Source organism: Mustela putorius, unplaced genomic scaffold, assembly GCF_011764305.1.
Source record: "Mustela putorius furo isolate JIRA1106 unplaced genomic scaffold, ASM1176430v1.1 tig00003976_pilon_pilon_pilon, whole genome shotgun sequence".
Taxonomy (NCBI): domain Eukaryota; kingdom Metazoa; phylum Chordata; class Mammalia; order Carnivora; family Mustelidae; genus Mustela; species Mustela putorius.
Genome location: NW_025422118.1, coordinates 4,842,884 through 4,867,429, shown reverse-complemented (window position 1 = coordinate 4,867,429; position 24,546 = coordinate 4,842,884). Strand labels below are relative to the sequence as shown.

The 24,546-nt window shown below is 53.4% G+C and overlaps 1 protein-coding gene across 9 annotated transcripts in view; it reads right to left on the bottom strand.

Moving 5' to 3' along the window:
- Positions 1–569: 569 nt before the first annotated feature.
- Positions 570–24,546, bottom strand: part of FGFR1 (fibroblast growth factor receptor 1) — a 47,592-nt gene continuing 23,615 nt past the window's right edge. For 2 of the 9 annotated variants that reach the window (XM_013059267.2, XM_013059270.2), the window contains exons 3-18: positions 16,961–17,227; positions 15,484–15,573; positions 15,041–15,213; positions 12,854–12,977; positions 11,740–11,930; positions 9,653–9,797; positions 7,527–7,729; positions 6,320–6,465; positions 6,002–6,123; positions 5,477–5,587; positions 4,784–4,974; positions 3,925–4,047; positions 3,597–3,667; positions 3,145–3,282; positions 2,911–3,016; positions 570–2,802 (exon numbers count right to left, since the gene is read on the bottom strand). In XM_013059267.2, coding sequence (XP_012914721.1) covers positions 2,626–2,802; positions 2,911–3,016; positions 3,145–3,282; positions 3,597–3,667; positions 3,925–4,047; positions 4,784–4,974; positions 5,477–5,587; positions 6,002–6,123; positions 6,320–6,465; positions 7,527–7,729; positions 9,653–9,797; positions 11,740–11,930; positions 12,854–12,977; positions 15,041–15,213; positions 15,484–15,573; positions 16,961–17,227 — 2,378 coding nt within the window. In that variant the 3' untranslated portion in view covers positions 570–2,625. The remainder of the gene's footprint in view (positions 2,803–2,910; positions 3,017–3,144; positions 3,283–3,596; positions 3,668–3,924; positions 4,048–4,783; positions 4,975–5,476; positions 5,588–6,001; positions 6,124–6,319; positions 6,466–7,526; positions 7,730–9,652; positions 9,798–11,739; positions 11,931–12,853; positions 12,978–15,040; positions 15,214–15,483; positions 15,574–16,960; positions 17,228–24,546) is intronic. The other 7 variants (XM_013059268.2, XM_013059271.2, XM_013059269.2 and 4 more) reach the window with 6 other exon arrangements.

Genomic DNA, 24,546 nt, shown 5'->3' with positions numbered 1-24,546 from the left:
CCCCCCAGTGGAGACTGCCGGGCATGGCGGCTTCACGGTCATGGAAACAGATTTCTTGCTCCATCTGAAGGTCAATCTTTCTCACTTGAGGATCAATAGAGTACATTAGTGGTGCCTAGGGACTGACGCTCTCCAGTCTACGGCAATTATAAATGGTGGAAAGGCAGTATTGATTAATGGCATGATGATCCCAGGCCCTAATCTTTGAACCCTGTGGAAACCAGACAGGTTCAGCGCCTCTGACGGCACGACGTCTTCATTAGATAGACTGGACTCCTTTCCTCAGGAGACCCCGTCTGGTTATCTAAGTAAAATGGCCATTTCATTTTCTCTCAGGTCGATTTTACTATCTTTTATTTTAGACAGCCAGCTCCGTCTCTGGGGGAATTTGTGGGTGATTGGAGTGGTAACAGCAAGGACACTACAGTCTTAGTAACAGCGCTGTATGTTCTCCAGCACCTTCCCTAAGGCATGGAGATCCTCCATCCACTCACACAACACTGCTTCAAGGGAGGGCTGAGGCGAGATGATCGTCAGTATTTTAGAAGGAAAGACACCACTCTAAGGTCTCCAAGCAAATGATTTTAAGAGCAGAAATTCATTTCCTGGCTCTGTTCACCAAATTACGCCTTCTTTAAACACAAACACAAACTGTAATATGTTGACAAGACGCGTATTTACAGAGACATGAGGGTAGGAGAGAACTTTACAACAGTGGCCAACACCTCAGCTGCCCCCTAACGAGCTAGCTCTCAGAAAGCAAACTTAAAGCAGCAATCCCGTTTGCCCTGCAGAAATGAAAGCGAATTGAACTTTCTTCTGTATTTCGTGGTAATTGCGCAGAGAGTAAGCCTGGGGGGTGGGGGGGTGGGGGGGTGGGGGCGGAATGCCTGCAGGTTCCGGGCTGAGGTTGTGAGGAGCAGCGACCCACATGCTGAGTGCAGCGATCACCAGCAGGTGGCAGAGAAAGAAAATTTCCAAGCAGCCAAACACCAAACATTCAGAGAATTTTTCCCCTTTCCTGGGGGATGGGGTGGAGTTTATACAGGAAGAACTATAGGAAGCCAAAATCTGCGATAGTTTCAACACACAAGTCTAGTCATAGACACAGGAAGAATTGGGGGGGGGGGTGGCGCGGGTGAGAGAAGCATAGCCAGAGGAAGCTGGGAGACATGAAAACAAGGGATTCGAATGTCAAACTGATCTTAGGTGACAAGTTTTCCCTCACACATAAGTACAGACAAAGCCACACCCACATAAAGGGGGAGACGCATATCTGGGTTTGAGTTTCTGCAGGCCCTATGTCCTGTCATCCGTAGCTTTCCTGCTAAATCCCTCTAGCTCCACCCCTTGGCTATTCCCAGGTAGGTCCCCAGCTCCCCTTCTGACCTCCAACCCCACCCAACCCCACCAGTTTCCTTTAAGGAAACAATCTGTGGTTGAGGGCGGCGGTAGGGCCTTGGCTCAGGGCCCAGCGCCTCGGGTGCACTGAGGTTCCTGCCCACTACACAGACGATGTCGTCTCTTCCTGCCTTTCCGAAAAGCATTGGAGAGGTAGGAGGTTTGTCCCGGAGGTCTTGGTGCAGGACCTGAGGGGAAGTGGTGAGGACGCACTGCAGGGAGCTTGGGTGCCCTTGGCACAGACACAGCCCCAGGGCCCAGGAGGTTCGCTTCTTTCCAGCTGACATCCTCTCCCTTGTCACACAGCCCATATAAAAATGAAGCAGCAGCAATTTTTATTGAGGGACCTAAACTGAAAATAGGTTTAGAACATAATTTAAAAAAATAAAACAGCAAAAGTAGCAAAAAATATATGACCTTTTTAAAAACATTTTCCTTTTTTTTTTCTTTTTCGTTTTTTAATATATAGCAACTGATGCCTCCCAGCCACCAGGAGCATCTTACCCAAAGGGCAAATCTCTGGTAACGACCCTTTTAAAAAGACATGTAAATATATACTCAGATTTATACACTTTGTGTTTTCTTCATAGCTATATACAAAGCCCCCAAGCGTGGGGCTGGGCCCCAGGGCCACGACTCTGCTCCCAGCCTTCGCCTCCCCATCCTCTGGTACCAGGTATTTGGTCAGCAAAGCAAACTAGTATTAGAATTAATAAGCCCCTGGCACCATCTCTCTGGAGCAGAGGCCACCTTCAGCGAGGCCTGGAGCGCCTGACCTCCCCTTGCTACTGCTGTGGCCCTGAGGACCAGGCCCCCGCCACCAGAACTCAGGCTTACAGGTCACAGGAAGCAGACAAAACCAACACAGGAAAGCTTGGTCCGCTCTTGCTGGCATGTCTGCTCACCTCCCACTCCCCAGCCTCCAGGCACTGCACCAAGGTGGCGGGGAGGGGTCTTGGTCCAACATGTGGGAGGGCACGAACTGGCCGGGAACAAGGCCCTGCCGCTCTGCTCCTCTCTCTCACAAGCAGGTTGTGAGGAGGAGGAGGAGGAGGAGGAGGAGGAAGAGAGGCGAACTCCGGGGGGTGAAGGCCTCCAGTAGGCAGCTGGCTCCTGCCAGCAGGAAAGGGGCAAAGGGGAAGGCAGTGAGTCCCGCAGGGAGGGGTCAGGAGGTGAGGGTTACAGCGGCCGATGGAGTCTGGGCAGGGGGGATGGGGGTGCTAGTCAGCGTCGTTTGAGTCCACCATTGGCAAGCTGGGCTGGGTGTCGGGGCAGACAGGGTTCCTCCGGCAACGGCTCATGAGAGAAGACAGAATCCTCCCCTGAGGAGCAGGTAGAGCTTCGGGTGTCGGGAAAGCTGGGAGAGTACTGGTCCAGGGGCACAGACAGGTCCAGGTACTCCTGTGCAAGGAGAGACAGAAGATCTGGCACTCTCCTCCCCACGGCAGTGCGCACTCACAGAGGCGTACCTGGGGGACGGTGGCCGAAGCTAGGATAGGACAGCCTCACCTGGTTGGAGGTCAAGGCCACAATGCGGTCCAGGTCTTCCACCAGCTGCTTGAAGGTAGGTCTCTGAGAGGGTACCGCATGCCAGCAATCCCGCATCATCATGTACCTAGGAGAGGACTGTCGAGTCAGGAAGGGAGGACCCAGGCAGGGCCGCTTTATCTAGCTAGGCCCCTCTCTCCCTCTGTTCTTCCCCCAGGGCCTGGCCCAGGACCTCAGGCATCCTTCCACGCTTACAGCTCATTGGTGCAGTTACTGGGCTTGTCCATCCGATGACCCTCCTTCAGCAGCTTGAAAAGCTCCTCCACAGGCACGCCAGGATACGGGGAGCCTCCCAGAGTGAAGATCTCCCACAGGAGCACCCCAAAAGACCAGCTGTGGAGGAACACAGAGCCAGCATGTCTTAGGGGCACAGGACGAGGCCAGCCCAGTCTCCCCAGTGGCGCGTCACCCTGACCCCACCCTCCCCGAGCACAGACGCTTACGGGGAACGCGAGGGCCAGCGCTGGAGCTCACACCGGCCTTCCAACCTCTACCAAGAGAACAAGGTAGGTGGACATATCCAGTGTTTTGTTTTGCTCTCTCCGAGAGGGAAGCAGACCCCTGTCAATCCAGAGGGACACCCAGGACTTTACTATGCTGCAATGTTCTATCAATGTATCCCTGGCAACTGCCACTTTGAAACTCACACGTCACTCTGGTGGGTGTAGATCCGGTCAAACAAAGCCTCGGGGGCCATCCACTTCACAGGCAGCCGGCCCTGTAAGTGACACAGGGAGACTGCGGGTAGCCCAAGCCCCGGTGATGCGGGGACAAGCGGGGTCGGCAGGGGGGTGTGGTTGGGGGGCGCACACACGGGACCAGATGTGGGAAGGAGGTCATGTGCTTGGTTCGTCCCACCCCACCGCCTCTCAAGTAAGGCCACCTGTGCTGGGCCCCAGCCCAGAGATGAAGTAGGAGAAAGCCCGATGGAGTCCTGGGCAGAGGACCCATGGCCATTCTGTCCTCAGCACTTACGTTGGTTGTCTTTTTATAGTAGTCGATGTGGTGGATGTCCCGCGCGAGACCGAAGTCTGCGATCTTCATCACGTTGTCCTCGGTCACCAGCACATTCCTGGCAGCCAGGTCTCGGTGTATGCACTGTGGGGAGCAGAGGCCGGGGTGTGGGTGAGGGGCCGCCAGCCGCCAGCCTGCCTGGGGGCCTCGGCTTCAGCACCCGTGCTGCCCTGTGCCACACGGGGCCTCCTCCTCTCGCCACACCACAACCCCTGGATCTTTCTAGGCCGCAGTTGGGAGGTCCCTCGCTTCCACTTTAAAGGAAGCCATCGAGCACCTCCAGCTCCAGGACCCTGAATTACTGGAGCAAGCCCTCTATGGGGCTCTCCTGCCACTCCTCCCAACTCATAGCTCTGGATTCGCAACCAGGAAGGCTGAACCTGGATGCTTCAGGCCAGCCAGCGTAGGAGTGTGCTCTCGAACCCTAGCCCCCAGGGGCAGGACATCTGCACTGCGCTGGGGCTCAGACAAAGCCTCCGTTTACTGAGTACCCACACTGTGCTTCACACCATCACACAAGACTCCATCCCACAGCAAACGGCATACATCATTCTTTCTTTGTGTTTGGAGATCTAGAAGTAGCTGCCTGGGCCTATACCAGTGGCAACACACAGATCTGAACCATATCCAGTCTGACCCGAATGCCATGCCCTACACTGGCTCTCCAGAACCTGACGTCCCTGAGAGCCTAAGAGAGCACTGGCAGGCACGATTCCAGACACCTCCAACCCCACCAGAGGACGCAAAGTCATAAACTGGAGTACGTGGAAGGCTCTGTTCCCACTCCTGCCTCACCCAGGGGAACCCTCAGATGCCATACCTTCTTGGAGGCGAGATACTCCATGCCTCGGGCCACCTGATAGGCGCAGGATACCAGGTCCTTGGAGGAGAGCTGCTCCTCTGGGTTGTGGCTGGGGTTGTAACAGTACTCCAGCCCGGGGGGCCTCCGGGCCTGCAGGTACTCTCGTAGGTTGCCTTTGGAGGCATACTCCACGATGACGTACAAAGGACCTGGGAGCGCAGGCAAGGACTTGCCATCAGGGAGGGCAGGCAGGTGCTTGGGCTCAGGTTCACCCCTAGGAAGCCCCACCCTCAATTGCATACCACATGTTTGTTCCCTGCACCTTTAGGGAGCCTGGGAAATTCATTCCACTACCCCAAGAAAGCTAGGGAAATGATTCTTCCCAGCGTACTCCAGGAAGCTCCTGAGCAAAGCTGGGAGTGGGGCTGGGGCTAATTTAAGCCATAGTGACTCACCTGGTTCTGCCCACACACCATGTGTATGAGTCTAGATACCTGACTTCTCAGACGAATGCCAGAGGGCATCAGCCCAGACCCTGAGCGGTAACTCCAGCTACCGCTGAACTGGTCTCCCCTCTTAACCCCCTTCCCTAAGCTTCGCTGAAATGCCTGGTCACTGATTATGATCTCCCCGAAACACGCTGTTATTCGACGGGGAGGCCCAGGTTCTCAGCAGAGCCCCTGCGCTGACTGGGGCTAGCTTGGCACCTACCGTCTTGCGTGCAGGCACCCAGCAGGTTGATGATGTTCTTGTGCTTCCCGATCATCTTCATCATCTCCATTTCCGAGATTAGGTCTGACAGGTCTTTCTCTGTTGCATCGGCTTTACACACAAACCAGGAGGGCACGAGACTCAGTTATTTGGAAGGGAGCACAAGAGGAGAAAAGCGAAGGGAGGGGGTACGGGGTGGATGCCTGAGGAGGCCCTGATCTCAGGGACTTGCTTCTTTTTCCTCCCCATTTCATACCCCAATCGATTTTCCCTTCTCTCTTACGAGAGCTGTTGGCAACACGTGCTAGGGTGTGGGGCGGAGGACGGGTAAGAAAAACCAGCTACCTATGGTATCTAGAATAAACCCCTGACCGCAGCCCAGACTGACGTCAAGAACAAAGTGAGAATGTGGCCATGTGGCAGGTGTGGACCGTGACAGGGCGCTGCACAGAATGGTGGCCCAAGGCCCACAGTTTGCCTGGACAAGGAAGGGCTTGTTTTTGCAAGGACAGAGACATCACTTACCCTTCAACATCTTCACAGCCACTTTGGTCACACGGTTGGGTTTGTCCTTGTCCAGTCCAATGGCCTCCGCCAACACCACCTGCCCAAAGCAGCCCTCTCCCAGGGGTTTGCCTAAAACCAGCCTTTTGGAGCAAACAAAGGGTGATGTGAGATGGGGCTGATAAAATTTCCACCTTGGAGGGACATCCCATCTCCAAATCTCCAAATTCCACCCAACTGAGAGCAGAAAGCGTCAACTACTCTTTCTGGATGCATCTGGTACACCTTCACTCTGAGCTGGGGGGGTGCTTCCTCTGAAGCTGAGAGTTAAAGTATTACCTATCTCGCGGCAGCTCCCAGCGAGGGTCTTCGGGAAGCTCGTATTCAGAGACCCCGGCCAGCATGGGGGTTCCACTAGAGGAGAGCCGTGAAGGCCGAACCAGCAGAACCCCAGAGTTCATGGATGCACTGGAATCCGCAGACACCTACAGAGAAGCGTGGGGTCACCCTTCTAGCGAGAATGGGGTGGGAGGGGAGTGGGGGTATTGAGCTGCAGCCGATTTCCACAACTCCCCGTCAGGGCTTTCCATCAGTGGCAGGAGTATGTGTTTGTTATTTGACATTCTTTCTCCAACACAGAGTGGCAGAAAGACCACAAGAGGTCTGAAGATCTAAGTTCAAAAACAGATTTATTTTTGCCACCAGCTACCCTTTCCACTCACCTCTAACAGGAGCAGACCAAATCTATCTCTTCCAGACTGACATTTTGTAACCTATCATTGCAATCACAACTCTACTCTTGACCCCATTCTTTGTGAAAGCCCCACCTCAGATTATGCATCCTTCCCCCATTTCTGAAGATTTTATTTATTTATTTCAGAGAGAGACAGCAAAAGAGAGCAGGAGCAGCAGGGAGCGCGGGCAGAGGCATAGAGAGAAGCAGGCTCCCTACTGAGCAGGAGCCCAATATGGAGCTTGATCCTAGGACCCTGGGATCAGGACCTGAGGAGAAGGCAGATACCTAACCTACTGAGCCACCCAGTTATCCAAGACTATGGATTCCTAACTCCCAAAGTACCCTCCAGAATCAGCCCAGCTCCAAAGGAATGTTCCCTCCTTTCACACGCCTTCACCCTCTCTGTTCCATTTCCTTGGACAAGAGGAAGGTGGCATCCAGGCACCTGCCTCAGGTCCTGTCCTCTCTATCTCTGTACCTCTAACTGGCCCTTAGGGACCCTTGAGAAGTGCAACCAGAGTTGCACATTCAGCCCAGGTAGGACCTTCTCCCCATCCATGTGTCAGGTGAGCAGTGGGCTTGCAGCTGGGGTATGGTGGGCCCCGAATTCATGGGCTAGAGCTGCTTGGAACCCAACCCTGGAGCACTTGGGACAGTCCCCTGCCCCTGGTCCAGAAGCTAGGAAGCAAAGCTAGAAGTGGCAGGTTGAGGATAGAAGAGAGGGCAGGGCATCCGAAGGTCCTGGAGGAGCTCCCGGAGGGCGCAAGAATAGAAGGTGATGCAGAGTGTGCAAATCCCCTATCTACTTTCTGTTACCTGTCTGCGCAGAGGGATGCTCTTGGCCAGCTTGTGCACGGCCATCTGGCTGTGGAAGTCGCTCTTCTTGGTGCCACTTTTCATCTTGTAGATGATGACAGAGCCCACCATGCAGGAGATGAGGAAGGCCCCTGTGCAGTAGATGATGATCTCCAGGTATAAGGGCGAGGTCATCACCGCGGGCCTCTCTTCCAGGGCTGAGTCAGTGTGAACAGGGTATTAGCAGGCTCTGGAGGCCCAGATCACCAGGGTCCCAGCTTCGTAAGAAAGACCACCCCCACCTCCTTTCGTCTGAGAATTTTCAGGGCAGAAAAGAACCAAGCCAGGTCCCAGCTAGGACTGAGGTCTGGCACTGAGCAGATCAATCAGCTTGTGATCTCTGAGTCTTCCTGATCCTGCTTGAATCCCCCAAGGGGGATGGACTAGAACTATCTTGCCACTTAAGGCCCATCCTCATTCATTCAGGAGCCCGCCTTGCTCAGCTGGACTGCTGAGATTGCCGGGGACCAGGGACCCCACAAGGACTTTCTCAGTCTCTTCCTGGAAACCCGGTCCTTCTCCGCAGGGCCCCAGCACTACGTGTAACCCCTGGTACATGGGACAGAGGAACCACTTAGGAGTCTGTTGAGCCTGACAGCCCAGGGGCATCTTCTCCATTTCCATGTGCCACAGCACCTGACATACAGCAACACATTCTGAGTTCAAGGAGAGAGAAGAGGGAGGGACCCAGTCTGTGTCCTGGGTCCTTGTCTTCTGCCTGTGCCTCCTGGGTCAGGTCAGACACATAAATATTTGTACCTAGCTAAAACACAGGCAAAACTAACTTCATTTCCCACCATGTCTGGACTGCTTGAGATAAGCATGTCCACTTTGCTGTGCTTAAGGATTCTACTCAGGCCCCAACTCCTAAAACTGAAGCAGGAAATTGGAGAGGAGGCACTGTTTTCTTCTCTTCTCCCACCTTCCATTTAGAATTCAGCCTGCTCCCACAAAAGCCCATCCAGCTGAAACCCCTGTTTCCTTATGCACGGGGGACAAGGAGGCTTCCCGGACACCCCTTCCCCACCAGCTTGAATGCCCCTCTTCCTTGCATGGCTTTCTTCTAAAGAAACCAGCCAGCCACAGAGGCAGGCACTCCAGGAACCTCCCCAGAGAGGCACCAGTGTGACCCCAGATGGAGCCTGAAGGAACCCCGGAAGCCCAACAAGGAGGCAGCAGAGCTGGTAATAGGAGGAAGTGTTTCTGTTTTTCTCTCTCCCCAGTATGGACAAACGAAGACAACCAAGTGGGAGCACACACGGGACAAAGACAGCGACGGGATAAAAACAGAACACTTCTCTGCCTCAAGCAGGGGTCAGACCCTGCTGGCCAGGCAGGGCAGAGGAAGAGAGAGGGACGGAGAGGAGGAAGTGTCAGCACTGTGCCCAGACCCACGTGCAGGACACTCTGGAGGCAGTGATCACCAGCCCCACCACCTGAGCAGGCTGTAGGCTCCTTCCTTCCCAGCCCAGCACACACACCTCCCTTCCGGGAGCCCAAGAGGATACATGGGCAGCACCGAGTCCCCTATGGCCTCCAGAGTCAGGCCTCACTTAAAGCTCCACTTCCCGCATCTGGGTGGATGGAGCCTCTCCTCCCGAGATCAGAGGACGGCGGGGGTGCTGGCCCTCTTCCTGATAAGCAACAAGCCTCTCTTTCAGAATGCCTACATCTGGTTAGAGGAGGAGGCCCAGGCCTCTCTTGAGACCTCTGGAGCCAGCAAAAAAGGATCAGACTAGTTAGGGAAGGCTGCTGGGCCCAAGGAGGGAAGGAGCCTACCCTGCATGAGAGCCCAGGTTAGCTCCAGAGTCCACGCATGCATTGCATTGGCCAAGGGGGAGAGCCAGATGCGGGTATGCAGGTGGGAGGCCTCTGTGTTCCTGCAAAACGAGGACAGCTCCTGGGAGAGCCGAGGGGATTCGACCCTCAAGCTTTCAGACAAATTGCCAGGGCCACCTGCTGGCCCCAGGAGCCCACCCCTCTACCTCTCCCGGCTCTGTGTCTCCCCCAGCCCCACAATGCATGCTCCCCCCGTGCCCATGGCGAGGGCAGGACATCGAGAGGAGAAGTACAGTGTATACCTTCCAGAACGGTCAACCATGCAGAGTGATGGGACAGTCCGATAGAGTTACCCGCCAAGCACGTATACTCCCCCGCGTCCTCAAAGGAGACATTCCTTAAGTGGAGCACTTCCATCTCTTTGTCGGTGGTATTAACTCCGGCAGTCTAGAAGAGACAACGGAAGCAAAATGGACAAGCACAGGACATGAGACCTCTCAGAGACACACAGAGAAAGGGAGGGAGGAAGAGAAGGCGGCGGGGGGGGAACCGGAGGAAGAAATGCTCCCCAGCGTCTCCTTTGCAACAAGGAACAAACAAAAACCACCAGGCAGCGAGACCTGTTAGAGGAAGACAGTGAGACCCTGAGGGGGGTGCTCCGCAGACTTGAGACGCCGCTGGCTGGTTACGACCCTTCACCAGATGCTGGCAGCCCCTGGCCCGTCCAAGCATGCGGGCGGGCGGCGGGCAGCATGGAGAAATGGGGCCCGGCGGCGGGGGCTGTTTGGTTTCAGGTAGAGAAAGTCAGAAGGCACACACAGGAGGGATGGATGGGTGCTGCGGTCACACATGCGCACACACGCGCACGTGCACACACACACGCAAACGCAAGCACAGCAGCCTGCTGGTTTGCAAGGGGACGCCCAGCCCCTTCTCTTCTCCACCACTCAAACCTCCGTCTGCACTGCTGTTCAGCACACGGCCAGACTGAGCCCACAAATGCACACACAGCTGAGGAGCACACACAAGGCACAGAGGGAACAGACACCAACACAGGACCGAACCAAAGCAGCCTCCCAGGCCGAGTATTTTTCCATGGCTCTGGGCTCTAGAAGTACAGCAGGGTGACAGGGAGAGTCGGGTGCTGGCTTCCCCATCTGCCCCAGCAGCGTGGGGCCTGAACCACACTCCCAGCACAGGGCCCCATCCAGCTCCCCATTACCTTTTGCCACAGGTCTGGTGACAGTGAGCCACGCAGACTGGCTAGCTTCACCAATATAATTGGAAACCTTACACACATACTCCCCGCTCTGGGCCTCTGTCACATTGAACAGGGTCAGCACCTCCGCATCCGAGCTATTAATCCCCGAATGCTAGAACAAACCAACGACAAGCCAGTCAGTGGGACACACACTGAGACGTGGCCAGACTTCGCTCCCATGTAAGGTTAAGGCAGGCCCAGGGAGCTGAGGCAAGGGAGACGGTAGTGAGATTTACCATCTTTCCCTTCTCAGTAGGACAAAACTGGACTTCGAAGGCCCAAAGCATCTGACTGAAAAAATAAACTTAAAAAGAAAATGGCTGCCCCTAGTCTCACGTTGTATCTGTGTCAGGCCCACTTGTCCGGGTCTAGGGCAGGGACTCTGAAGGGAGCCAAAAGCCAAGGGCCAAGGCCACGGCCTTGTTCTCTGACACAGCGGTTTCAGCACCGGTAGTGAAGAGAAGGGATGGCCGTAAAACTCAGGGAGGGCCGAGCCGGGGGAGGAGGAGGTCTAACTCTAGGACCAGAGTTAGCCAGCCCCCGGTTACGTCTTGTTGCGAGATGCACTGGGGGAATTAGGCAATTACCTTCCCTGGATTAGAGGAGCATTCGGGGACAATGACAGTCTGGGAGTGAGGAAAAGGAAGAGAAGGCCATTACTCCTGATGCTGTTTATAATCTACCTGCAGCCCTTGCTTTTCCAACACTACTTAAGAGTCGTGCCCTTATCGTTCACGCACTCGCCAGAAAGGATGTGACTTGGGCGATAGGGTGGAAGCTGGGAAACGCTTGCTGGAAAGGCTTTGGTCCTGGGCAATGGAAGATCAGGAATCCCAATGCCTTCCCTGAAAATAGCTGAGCCAAAAGCCTGAGCAAAGTCACTCTCATGGCTCCCCAGAAACCAGCAGTGGCCTCCCCATCCCTCAGTTCCCACTGCAAGGCCACTCTGTGACCTGTCACTAGCTCTGGGGAATGTGGCTAGGTCCCTATTTAAAACGGAGCATGTGCCTGAAGGGTAAGTGATGCATCCCAGTCACTGGTACTAAGACTGACCATAGCCACTGGGGACCAGGGAGATACAGGTCTCCTTCCCAGCACCCAGCCCACAGGGACCGGGGTCTAGATTACCTTCAAGATCTGGACATAAGGCAGGTTGTCTGGACCAATCTTACTCCCATTCACCTCGATGTGCTTTAGCCACTGGATATGGGGCTGTGGGTCACTGTACACCTTACACATGAACTCCACATTGCTGCCCAGGGCCACCGTCTTGTTGGCAGGCAACCCTGCCTGCAGGATGGGCCGGTGAGGGGACCGCTCTGTGGAGGAAGAGACAGGAGAGACTCATGAGGCCCTGCCTTGGCCTGCTTCTGGCTGGGATGCTGACAGAGGGCGTCCTCAAGAGAAGTGAGCTCCCCTTGGCTTTTCCAGTGAGCAGAGAGTTTCCAGTCTCTGTCAAGCCTTAGCCCCATAACTCTGAGCCGGGAGAGGGAAGAAGCTCTTCCTCCGCACGGCCATGCATCCATTTTCACAGGCACCAGAAGTCTCTCCTGCCTTAAATGGAGACCCTATCACTTTGGTCACACCCCCAGTCCTCCCTAACAAAAATTACAGAGAGGAGTTTAGACTTGCTCCTGCAAGTGTGGCCCAAGAACAGCACACTAGCAGCACTCAGAGTTCACCAGCAGTGCCGAATCTCTGGTCCTTTCCGGCTGGACCAGAAGATTCTCTTCATGCCATATCCTCAAAGCCAAGAAAGAATGCTGGTGGGGCAGCTCTTTACCCTAAGGTCTCTAGAGAATGAGGGTCTGCCACAGCAGACCACCGAGAGCCGTGCTGGGCCTCCTCGAGTTTCCTGCAACGCCCCACAGTCGGCACGGGGCTGGGGTCCGGCACTACGGAGCCTCCGTCTGCTCTTCTGTGGAGCAGGAAGCATCATGCCGACCTCGCAGGGCCCGTGAGAACTGCCAGGGCCCAAGCCCCCACCCTTCAGCAGACTGTCCACGAAGCAGCAGCCACCGGAATGCCGTGTGACCCCCACTCTGGTCACCCCTCATGGGACACCAGCCACAACACCTTTCACCTTTCAGGAGCCAGAGCAGCATCCAAGCCTCTCAACTAAATGCACAAACCAGGCACAAAACCGGCTTCTGGTGACAGAGCTGACCGATGTCTGTGCCAGCCTGGACACTCCGGCCATGCTCTCCAAGCCCTGCTCGGTTTCCTCGCAGCTCCTTCTTACCCACGACGTCGAGCTGGTAGGTGTGGTTAATGCTGCCGTATTCATTCTCCACGATGCACGTGTAGTTGCCCTTATCCGAAGGCACCACGGAGTCCATTATGATGCTCCAGGTGGCGTAACGGACCTGAGGGGAGACATGCCAGAGCGCTCCACTGCGGGTCTGGAGGAGAACGGAGGCAGAAGCGCCCGGTGGCACTTACCCTCCAGTCCCAGCCTGGGGCCCCCTGCGGCATGTGGGCCAGGACAGGGCAGAGACTGCCCCTCTACCCCGCCCCTGGTCCACGTGTACTGAAAGAACCCATCAGGTGCATGGGCAGGCGGGTATAAGGAACTCTGGACATCCGCCTGCAACAGCCAGGGCCACCTGCCCTCTGACCTACGTGTTTCCTGCCTTCTCCCAAATGCCCCAGGCTCCTCCCACTCTGCCCCTCCCGGAGTTCAGCCCAGTATGCCTCTGCCCTCTTCTTCCAAGAACCCTCTCCTCCTGCCCAACCTTGGGTCAGAATGGTTCTCACTATCCCTCTGGGCCCCTGATCACAGCCCACTTTTTGTGACAAGTGTTCAAGGATGCATGCCCTCCTGTTAAGACTAGAAATTCTCTGTGGTCAGGAACACTGCCTTGCACACAGCAAGTGTTGCATAAATTACTTTAAAATGTTTCCCTATTTTTCCTGATCTCTGCTTTCCTTTTCTTTTTGAAGTTTTTTTTTTTTTTTAAAAAGCAATCCCAGGGTGCCTGGGTGGCTCATTGGGTTAAAGCCTCTGCCTTCGGCTCAGGGGATGATGCCAGGGGCCTGGGATCCAACCCCGCACTGGACTCTCTGCTCAGCAGGGAGGCTGCTTCCCTTCCTCTCTGCCTACTTGTGATCTGTCAAATAAATAAATAAGTAAATAAATAAAGCAGCTTCTACACCCAACGTGGGGCTCGAACTTACAACCCTGGGATCAGGAATCGCACGCCACCAACTGAGCCAATCTGCTTTCCTTGTACAAGATTAATGGCAAAAAAGCAGCGAGGTGAGATGGGGCAGAAGGGTGATCAGAGTCTAAAGAAGTGATTAAGGAAGAAGAAGTTCTTCCTAGAGACGTAGATGGGCAAAGGATGCAGACAGACCATTCACACAGCAGGAAACAAAAATCGCTCATTAATACATGAAAATCTGAAGTCTGCTAACAAGCAGAACAATACATAAGAGAAGAGTGAAGTACTTTTCTCATCAAAGTTGTTGGTTCAGGTATGGGGAACTTGCCATTCCCATTGAACTAATTTTTTCTTTTGGGAAAGTAATTCTTACCATAATAAAATAAAATTTAAAAATAAAATCACATTCCTGCTCATTACATCATCCTCCATTAAAGCAAATATCACAATAAATAAAATATCAAATCTTCCTGAAGTACTTGGAACTCTACTGCCCAGTACACTCTCTGGAAAGACATGTGTTCAGGAAATGTTCATGTAAAATGAAATAAATGAATGAGTAAAATTACCTAATTACTGGAGGAGAAAAAGGTGATGCAAAATATGCATGAAGGGCTCAAAAAAAACTCTTATACTTGGTCTAGTAACTTCACTCCTAAGCAATCTTTAAAAACACGAAGATTTATGTACAAAGATATTTACCATAATGTGATTTACATTAGTGAAAAACCAGAAAATGACAAATACCACAAAACAGGTCGTTATATTATGAGACATTTTAATAATGAAATATTATGCAGCCATGAAAAGTTATCTCTCAACCACATGGTGAAAGACTCATGTTATAATGTTAACAAGCGACAAGAAATTATATACACAGTGTGATTATATAAAAACCATATACATAGAAAAAAAGACTGAAAAGGTTTTTGTTTTGTGAGAGCAAGCACACAAGGTGGGGGCAGGGCAGAGGGAGAGAGAATCTCGAGCAGGCTCCACGCCTAGTGTAGAGCCCGATGAGGGGCTTGATCTCACAACTCTGAGATCATGAGCTGAGCAGAGTTGGACGGTTAACACTGAGCTACCCAGGTGCTCCAAGACTGAAAAGATTTTAAAGCTTCATTTGCAGTTTCTTGTACCTGAAATTTTTCTAAAGTGCCCTTTTATAGTTAGAAATCATTAAACAATTAATGACATATAATAGGGATTTTCCAAGGAGCTTCTCCTGTTCCTCTTAACACCAACTTTCATATATACACACGTACCTTGTAGCCTCCAATCCTGTGGTCAGGTTTGAATTCTTTGCCATTTTTCAACCAGCGCAGTGTGGGGTTGGGAGTCCCACTGGAAGGGCATTTGAACTTCACAGTCTTGGCAGCCGGCACCGCATGCAATTTCTTTTCCATCTTTTCTGGGGATGTCCAGTATGGAGCCACGGCTGCCCAGGAGAAGCCAAGAGAGACAGGCAGGGGCCAGTCAGGCTCAGGAGCAGGAGCCTTGGTCAGGACCCGGAGGTGTCCTGCCTATCTGCCCAACACTTGTGAACAGTGCCTGCTCTAACCAGGGCACCCCAGGGACCCCAGGGCGAAGCATCATGACCCCATGTGTCCTCTCCTCCCATTCTCCCAACAATCATCCAAGCCTCACCCTTCCCACTCAAACCCAACGCCCGGCCCAAAGGGCAGTAAGGTAGGAAACAGTGTCTCACGCATACGGTTTGGTTTGGTGTTATCTGTCTCTTTCTCCTCTGAAGAGGAGTCATCATCATCGTCGTCATCCTCCGAGGAGGGGAGAGCATCTACGGGAAGCAGAAGGGGGCACTGAGGTCCCTTCGAAGGAAAAGGGCTCACTAGGTTTCCATCCATATCAACAGCCGGCCATGGACATGAAGGCCAGTCCGGTTACAGACGATTGCAGGTGCCCGTCCCCATACTGGACCCCAGTCCCATCCTGCCTCAGTGACAGTGGCTCTGCAGGATGGAAACGTCATAGAACTGCAAGCTCTATGCCTGTCCCCCACCTTCCCCATCCCAGCACAGTGCCCCTCTGTCCAGAAGTCTCGAGACTGGCCAGTTCCATCAGGGGCAGCCGGTCCTCTCGAATTCCATCCCAACCTACATTCAGAGGTTCTCGAAACTCAGCACCACCCACATGTGCTGGGTCTCAGGACGAGCAGCCAGGGAAACTATGTGTCTCCTTCTTGAGAAACCCAGACAGGTCTAGGCACGCCAGGGCCAGAAGCCATTTCTACAGCCACGGCCCAAATAATTTCTAGTTGGGATCTTTCCACCACACGTGTGCTAATGTTTGGGGCTGCCCTTCATAACCAGAGCAGAGAGGGAGCCCACCACAGTCCGCAGCTGCCAACACTTCTCCGCAAGGATCCACTCCTTTTAAAAGGCTTGACACACGTGTGGTCACCAAATAGCGTTCATGCCAGATCTTTTTCCAGTCCCTCCTAATGCTTTTGGGGGTCTGGAGGGAAATAAAGGAGGCAAGTCCTTCAACTGGGGGCAGGTTCTAAATGATGCCTGGAGGAGAGGTGATGCCCAGCCCTCACCCTGGATTTGCACACATGGTGTAAAGAAAAATTCAAGCTCTTCTTTGTTTAACCCTAGAGTTGTATCAAAGTCGTGTTCTAGAAGTGGCAGATTCCCAAAGTCACAGAGCTCTGGGGTTCCCTGGCTGCCCTTAATACAGCTCCAGAAGCTGGAGGACAGATGTTTTCCATAAAGCCTGGGAGTATGGTGGTGCACCTGGATCCTTCCCATCACAGTAGGGACCCACCTCACCACACAGTCCGGGGCTCTAACCCCTGAGCCAAGTACCAAGTCCAAATGGCAAGGGAATGACAGAATGGAAGCTGGCCGAGTCCCAGGTAGCACCTGGAGATCTGGGCAAGCGAAGGTGGAAAAAAATCAGTGTCTTATTGACCCAAGTGTATCAGCAGTCACTTCTAAGGCGGATCCTGGAAGGCCAGATCGCTGACCTGAGGCCTACACCAGCCGGTCACCCCTGAGAGCTAAGCCACGCGGCGGGCAGGGAGCAGTGTTAGTGGGCAGCAGTTTCCGAAGCAGAGTGGGGGCAGATCTTGAAGGGGCGGAGGTTGGCCTCCCCCTGAAACCAGCAGAGAGGGTGGGAGGGATGGATCTGGGGAGAGGCGGAGGGCAGGCTTTGCTACCAACCTGAGACATTGACGGAGAAGTAGGTGGTGTCACTGCCCGAGGGGCTGCTGGTCACACAAGCGTAGAGGCCGGAGTCAGCAGGCACGGAGTCCCGCACCTCCACCTCCTCCCCTGTGATGCGGGTACGGTTGCTTTCCACCAGCTGCACCCCGTCCCGCAGCCAGTTGATGCTCTGGACATCGTCCCGCAGCCGACAGCGAAGCTGCAGCGGGTCACCAGGGTGGACCAGGAAGGACTCCACTTCCACGGGGGCTCCCCAGGGCTGGGCTGCAGCCACCCACGGGGGCCGGGAAGAGGAACCGAGGATGGGGCAGGAAGAGGGGGAGAGGGAAGAGGGAGAGAGACAAAGGGAGTTAGGCTAGGCGAGCCGCATGGAGCTGCGACATCCTGGGGGCTACAGAGCTTGGAGGAGGGAATGGGGGGTAGGGGTCAGTGGGGGACAGCTGGCCCCTGGAACCCCACCTCTTCTTCTCTACCCGACTCCCCCACAAAGGGCAAAAGAAGAAAGAGGCAAAGCCAGGAAGCAGCCACAGCAGCATTAAGCAGTTGACTTTCATTTCCCTCCATTCAAGGGGGGGTGGGGAAGGGGAGGAAGGCCAGTCTGCACCCCCCGCCCCCGCCGCAACCTCCCCACACCAGGGCTTCTTTGTGTCCAGAATGCCCCTCCCTGCACACTCGGTTCTTTGCCAAGAGTGGTCACTTCCCAGGAGAACACCCCATTCCTCTGGGCTAGGCCAGCCTCAGCGCTTTCCCTAGTAACAGCTGAGCAAACCCAGTCCCTCAAAAATCCAGCAGCCCCCACCTAAAGGAGAGAGAAGGTAATTTGTCAACAGGGGTTCTCGGGTCCAATGATCTGGCAGGGAGGGGTCTGGGCCCTCAGTGAGTCCGATGTGTAAGACGCGAAAGTGGAAGAGCCAGCCCAAGGAGAGGTCAGCTCAGGGGAACCTCTGGCTAACAGGTGTCAGGCCAGAGGATTCAGAGCTTTTGAGTCTATTAGGAGCGGACGCCTGCAGCTGCCACCAAGCCCACACTTGCTCTGGCTACAGCAGCCCTTGCACACAAAGCTCCTTTCTCCTCGTCCCACTGCCGGGCTCCCCCCTCAAGCCCCCGCCTTCCCCGCCCCCAACACACTGTCACACACATTCGCTCCCCCTCACCTCTCCTGCCCTGGATGCCGGGTGCTCCACGGCTCACAGATCTGATGCGACTCAGCCACCCATCCATCCCTCTCACGACCAGCAACTGGGCACTGGGCACTGACAAAGAAGGCCTGCGGCCAGGCACGCCCTGGAGGCCACTGTCCCGCACCGTTACCCCCTGCTCCTGGGCACCCCCTCTTTACTAGCCAGGGGAAAATGCGGCTTCTATTTCCATTCAGGATGCTCAGGGGCGCTCCCTCCCCACATCCCTGCCCACTGAAGCCCTCTGACCACAAAAAAAGTGCACCTGGGGGCGCCTGGGTGGCTCAGTGTGTTAAAGCCTCTGACTTCCGCTCAAGTCATGATCCCAGAGTCCTGGGATGGAGCCCCGAATCCGGCTCTCTGCTCAGCGGGAAGCCTGCTTCCTCCTCTCTCTCTGCCTGCCTCTCTGCCTACTTGTGATCTCAGTCAGATTAAAAAAAAAAAAAAAAAAAGTGCACTTGTTTTGGCTCCTATCCACCACCTGACTTATGTCTCCTGGGAGCCTTCTTTCATTCTCAGCCCCCCCCCCCCCCCCCGCCCAGGTAACCACCAGCGGGCTCCGGCCAGGACTCCTTGCAGGTCCCCCAAGTAGGAGCCCCTGAAACACACACTTTCTCCCATCCCCACACCCCTTGGAGGCCCATGTCCTGCCAGCGCTCAGCTGCCCTCCAGGTCTCTGCCTGGCTGGGGATTCTGCCTCAAAGCCTCTTCTAGCTCCCAGTCTGGGTCAGGTGCCCTCCCACTGCACTGCACACTGAAGGAAAGTCCCCAGGATGGGGATGACACCCAGTACAGTGCCTGGCACTCAGAGTTGCTTAATAAATGCTTGTGAACAATGCATAAAAGGACACAGGTACTGTCTCCTCCTCTTCCTTCCTAAACCTTCTTTTCTCCTTCTCCAATTTTCACTGTAGCCAACTCTGGAGTTTATCCAGGTTTTTGCCAGAAACCTTACAAATGAAGGAAATGAACCCCTCCGGCGTCAGCCAACACCAGGGACTAACAGCTGCTTTCCTCAGAGGGGCCAAGGCAGTGGGCCCTGACCCTCTTCAACCCAAGGGCTGTCTTAAATACTGGGTATATGTGAGTCATCAAAAGTGGGGGCGCTGCTTCAAAAGGGTTTGGAAGCCACTAGGCTAACAGTCATTTATATTTTTGTGAATCAGGTCAAGAGGAACACCACAAAGGTGAGCAGACCACATAAGTGATTAAAAATAAGCTTTTGTGGGTCTTAAAAAAAAGTTATTCTTTCCATTTTTAACGGTTTGTGGTTTTGCCAAAAGAAGGGAGAAAAAAAGCAGTTCAGACTTGACCCTTAAGGAAAACAGGAGACACTCCTATTGATCAAATCTCCACTCCCTCCAATGACCTCACTGATTAAATATTTTGCAGCCCCTAATCTGTACAAGCCGTTGGTCAAACAGTCAACTCAGTAAACTCAAATTCTTAGCCTCTGGCATCACAGCCTCTTTTGGCAGGCCCAGGGGACAAAGAATAGGTAAGGACAACATGGGCACTTCCCTGAGAGAAAGCAGCAAAGGGACACTGGCCTGACTGAGACCAGCTCTGGCTGATTCTAGCTTGGATCCCCAACATAACTTACGGGGATGTATGAAAAGTCTCAAGGACCAGCTTTCTTTTCCCTGCCACTGGAGTTCCAACTCCCTCAGAGGCTCTAAGCCTTGGTGTGCTCTGCCCCTTAATTCTCCTGATCAAGATCCTGCACCATAAAATCAAAGCCCCTGCTTGGCATTCAAGGCTCTTCTCCCCCACAGAGTCTTCTTCTCCCTACCTTCCACTTCAAGGCTGGCTGTTCTCCAGACCAACTGCACTCTCTCCTCACAACAAAACTGACTTTGGCTCAAGACCTTCAGCTCTGTGATGCTCTAGTCCTTCCCCTACTCCACCCTGCCCGACATGGCTCAAAGTGCACCATCAAAGCCGGCAGGAAGCCTGCTGTTGGCCCCAGTGTGGCTATCCTAACTGTAACACAGTTTCTACACAAACCACACAAATTCACACTCAATCACATACCATCTTGTATCGTTTCTTTTAAAAACATCTTTGTTGAGATATATTCACATACTATAAAAGTCACCCATTTAGAGCACGCAAGTTCAATTTTTATTAGTCACAGAGTTATGCAACCATCACCACAATCTAACTGTAGAACATTTTCTAATCACCCTCCAAAAGAAACCCCCCACCCACAGCCAGCCACTGCTGCTTTGTTCCTGAGATATCTGCCTGGCCTGGGTATTTCACATCAATGGAATCACACACTGATGATCTTTTGCCAGCGTCTTCTTTCGTTTAGCATAACACTTTCAAGGTTCTTCCATGTTGTGGCACGTCTCACTACTTCACTCCTTTTCATGGCCAACTAATATTCCACTGTATGGATGTTCTACATTTTATGAACCTGTGTATCAGTTGATGGACATCTGGGTCTACTGTTTTCTAAACAGTCCCAAGTGCCCATGTCTTCCTCTCCTAAGAAACAGCAACCAACTCAGAGCAGAAGTGCCTGTTGTCATTCTCCCACAGTGCCTAACAATCCCAAAGACAGAAAACACCCAATGAGATCTTCAACTGAATTTAGCACCTGGGAAAAGCTAATTTTAAGAGGAACCAAAAATCAGCCCACAGCTCCTGGATTATTCTTTTCATGGCTAGGAGTGCTCTTGATTGTGTGTCAACATCTCTATTTACAAAGCAGGGGCAATGCCACTTTCTTCTAGGAGGCGATGGAAAGGTAACCAAGCAATTGCTGGTTTCCTGGGCCCTGCCTGTCTGCATCGCTGCCGAATAACAGTCTTGACCTGGGGGAGTCCTATTTATGGTGGCTGATGCAAGGATGTCCTTGCTCACCGGAAGCCTCTAACAATGCAGTCCCTACCCTCCATTCTCCTTTTGGTCTTTCTAGTGTCCCCCATTTATGTCCCCACTGGGAAAGGCCCCAGTTCCTCTGAGCTGGCCTTTCTCTGGTCAAGAGCAATGGGCCAAGGTTACACTTGTTAGGTTTCTGATAGCAAGAGAGGAGTGGACAACTTTATTGCGCTGGTCATGGATGAAGGAAAGGAAGCCAGTTTATCGCTTGGCCCCTTGAAGCCCTGGTTCTTCCAATCTTGGAGAACCTGATTAGCTGGAATGGCGTTGCTATAAGGAAAGCAGCAACCCAGAACACTTACTTGCTTTAGCATCTTGTTTCCCAAGAGATGAGGTGGGAAACAAGAGGCTGGAGGACATTTGGTATCTGGATTCTGTGATGACCTTGCCTGAGGCTGGAAGTGTTGGGCCAGGAGTCAGCGCACAACATTCACTCTTATAGGTTTGAGGTGCATGTGTTCAAAGTACATTGTGGAAAAAGATGCTCTGCATTCTGATGCTCAAGGAGGGTCCCTGTTCTCATCACCGGGCATGGGAAAGTTAGGGTTAGGGTTAGAGATGGACCTGAATATCCCTAGAGGTTAAGACTGCCGACACCTTGGTCAATTCTCCATAAACCGGGAGTGAACAAAAACTCCTGCTTCGCTGCATGAATGAGACCACTGTGGAAGGCTGTGTAGGCGGGATCCAGAACCCCCTTTAACAAGAGGAAAAGGGATTCCTAAGACCAATCACCAGTCCCATCTTGTTTCTCTAACAGAGCCTCTCTATCCCCCAAGAAAAACCAAGAGCAGATCAGGGACCCACACTTTAGTAATCCGCAGGGAACCAGCCAGAAAAAGAGGAGGGGGGAGGGGCAGTGTTTCCCACGAGCTCTCAAGTAGAGGAACAAGATGAATGTTGTTAATGGAGCCTGACTGGGTCCCTCTTCCCTTCCTATATTCCTCCAAAATACCAGGGCTTTGTGGTCCCCAACAAGCCAACAGGAGGTAGCATTTTCTAAGGCGCGACTGGCCAGAAATTTACCTCTGTTCCCTAGCAGGCAGTTCTGCCCTGGGTACATCCCATCAGAGCCAAGTGCTGGATTCGAAATCATGGAGTCTTCTGCCAGCCGTGGGCATGGTGCCAGGTAGGGGAATGGGGCCTGTGCTGAGGCCCAAACCCATACATGAACATTGTCATTCTTAGGAGACAGTTCCTATGATAGTGACAGGCTCGGGACTTTGGTATGGCACTTGATACTTCAAAAGGCAGGTTTAGGGCTCCCCAGTGGCTCAGTTGGTTAAGCATCTGCCTTCGGCTCAGATCATGGTCTCCAAGTCCTGGGACGGAGCCCCGCATTCCCCCCTCCCCCACCCACCCGCACCCCCCCATCAGGCTCCCTGCTCTCTGCCCCTCCCCACTGCTCATTCTAATTAATAAATAAATCTTTTAAAAAAAGAGGCACGTTTATTCATTTATCCATTTAAGTATGAAAAATGGAGATTCAGGGATTTCTCTCAAAGTCACACAACAGGGGTCAGCACTGGCTCTCGATGCTGGGTCTGCCCAGCCTGGGCCCCTCCAGTGTCTCAATTTTCACCCAGCACCGGGTAGAGCGACAGGTGACCCACTCGAGGTACTTCATGTGGCTTTCACCACAGGTAGACAGCACCGTCCTCCCCTCCCCGTGTCCCTGGCTCCATTCTGGATCAGTCACCAGACACCTTCTCTGGCTCCTGAGACCCTCACCGCTGAATAGTTTACAGCCGAGCTGATGACCTCTGATGACCCCTGCCTGACTCGCTGAGAAAATTAAGAACATCAGGCAAAGGGGGCTCCCCAACCCTCTCCTTGGGCCAGCTCTCCTGCTCATACATCAGAACGGTGCAGCGCTCAAACCCTGACTTGTCTGCACAGGCACCCGCATTCCATGCCCTCACACCTCCTAGGCCCTCGGTGCATTTCTTCCTCCTCCAGAATCTGGAGCCACCCCCCACCCAAGCTCAGAAGTCCAATCTCTCAGCCAAGCCAATGCCCACCCTGCCCCTCTTCTTTTGCTTCCTCCCAAAGTGCCTTTTCCCTCTGCTCTCTCCCTCACTCCTCCAGTCGTGAAAATTCACTCCCCGAACTGCAGTCTCCAACCCTATTCTTAATGTGCCCTCCCAAGACATACAGATTCTCTGGCCTTTATCTTGCACTTATTCACGCTGCTTGGCTGTGGGCTGGTCCATAAATGCGCATCTTTTCTAGCCTCTGTGCTGTCACCCACATCCTGCACTCCAGAGGAAAACCCGCCCCAACAAAGCCAGGGCTTGTTGTCTCGGGGTCACATTTTCTGTCATCCCTATGAAACCCTTTTGATTTTGGATTTCTGGGTCAAAATTAGGGGAGAATGGCCATTCTCTTCAGGAACGTGGGGGGAACTGGTGGTCCAGCAATGTTTACAGTCTTGGCACAAACTCCCCAGAGATAAATGAGGGGGCAATTGTGGGTGGGGGAGGAACTCGGGGTGGCTTTGAAGGCAACTTAAAAGGAACACAGAACAGCGCGGCAGGGCTCCGGGAACCCTCTGCAGAGGTTTTTTATTACGTTATTTTGGCTTTGAAATGGAACTGAAAACTTACTTTCCTCTGGCAAAGCCAGGCCGGAGCACGGATCTCACCGAAATCCCGGGGAACAACTATCCTCCCACAAGAGCTGGGGCAGAGAGGAAGCCCTAAAAACCGGGGATTCCCTGAACTCACGATGTTCCCAACATCCAGGGAAAGTTGCAGAAATGGGGGAGCAGAGGCATGTGTGATAGAGGAGAAAGAACACACCAAATCAATTAGCAGGGTCCCACACCCTCATGGGGCAGCACTCCCCAGTCCCCCAACCCAGGGGATTTGGAGTGTAAGTTTTTTTTTTTCCCCCTTAAATAGTAAAAGGGAAAGAAGTAAGAGGGAACATTTTGCATGCAAATGGGCCACTGCCAGAAGAACCCATTAAAATGTAAAAACTCCACATTCAGTCTGACAAAACGGTGCAAACTGCTGTGTTTGCCAGAGGGGCAGCAATACAGCTCCCGACAAAGGGGCCGAGGAACAATGGTGGGCTGAATGGCCTCTGTCAGCAGGTCCCCTCGCGCGTTGCCATGGGGACCCCACCGGGGCTTACTAAAGGTATTTCCTGAGGAGAAAGGCAGTGCACACAAGCCCAGGCAGCCCGGCTAATCCTGACAGGAAGCCATCGCCATTCAGCAGCCCAGGGGCTTGGGGCCGGAGTTTTGTTTTGTTTTTATTAAAAAAAGATTTCGGTCTTTTGTGTGTCCCACCTCATCACTGTAATTTAGTGCAGAGCTGCCTGCGCTGGCCAAAGCCTCAGCCAGGGCCCTGCGCCCGCCCAAAACAGACCCCCCAAAACAGCTCCCCAGTAGCTGGGCCAGAGGAGGCCCAGGCACACAGAACCCCACTTGGGAGACCCAGGTTGAAAATGCCCTGGGCTCAGAGAGGTCTATGCAAACTTTCAGACAGATGTTGTGAGCGGCATCAGGAT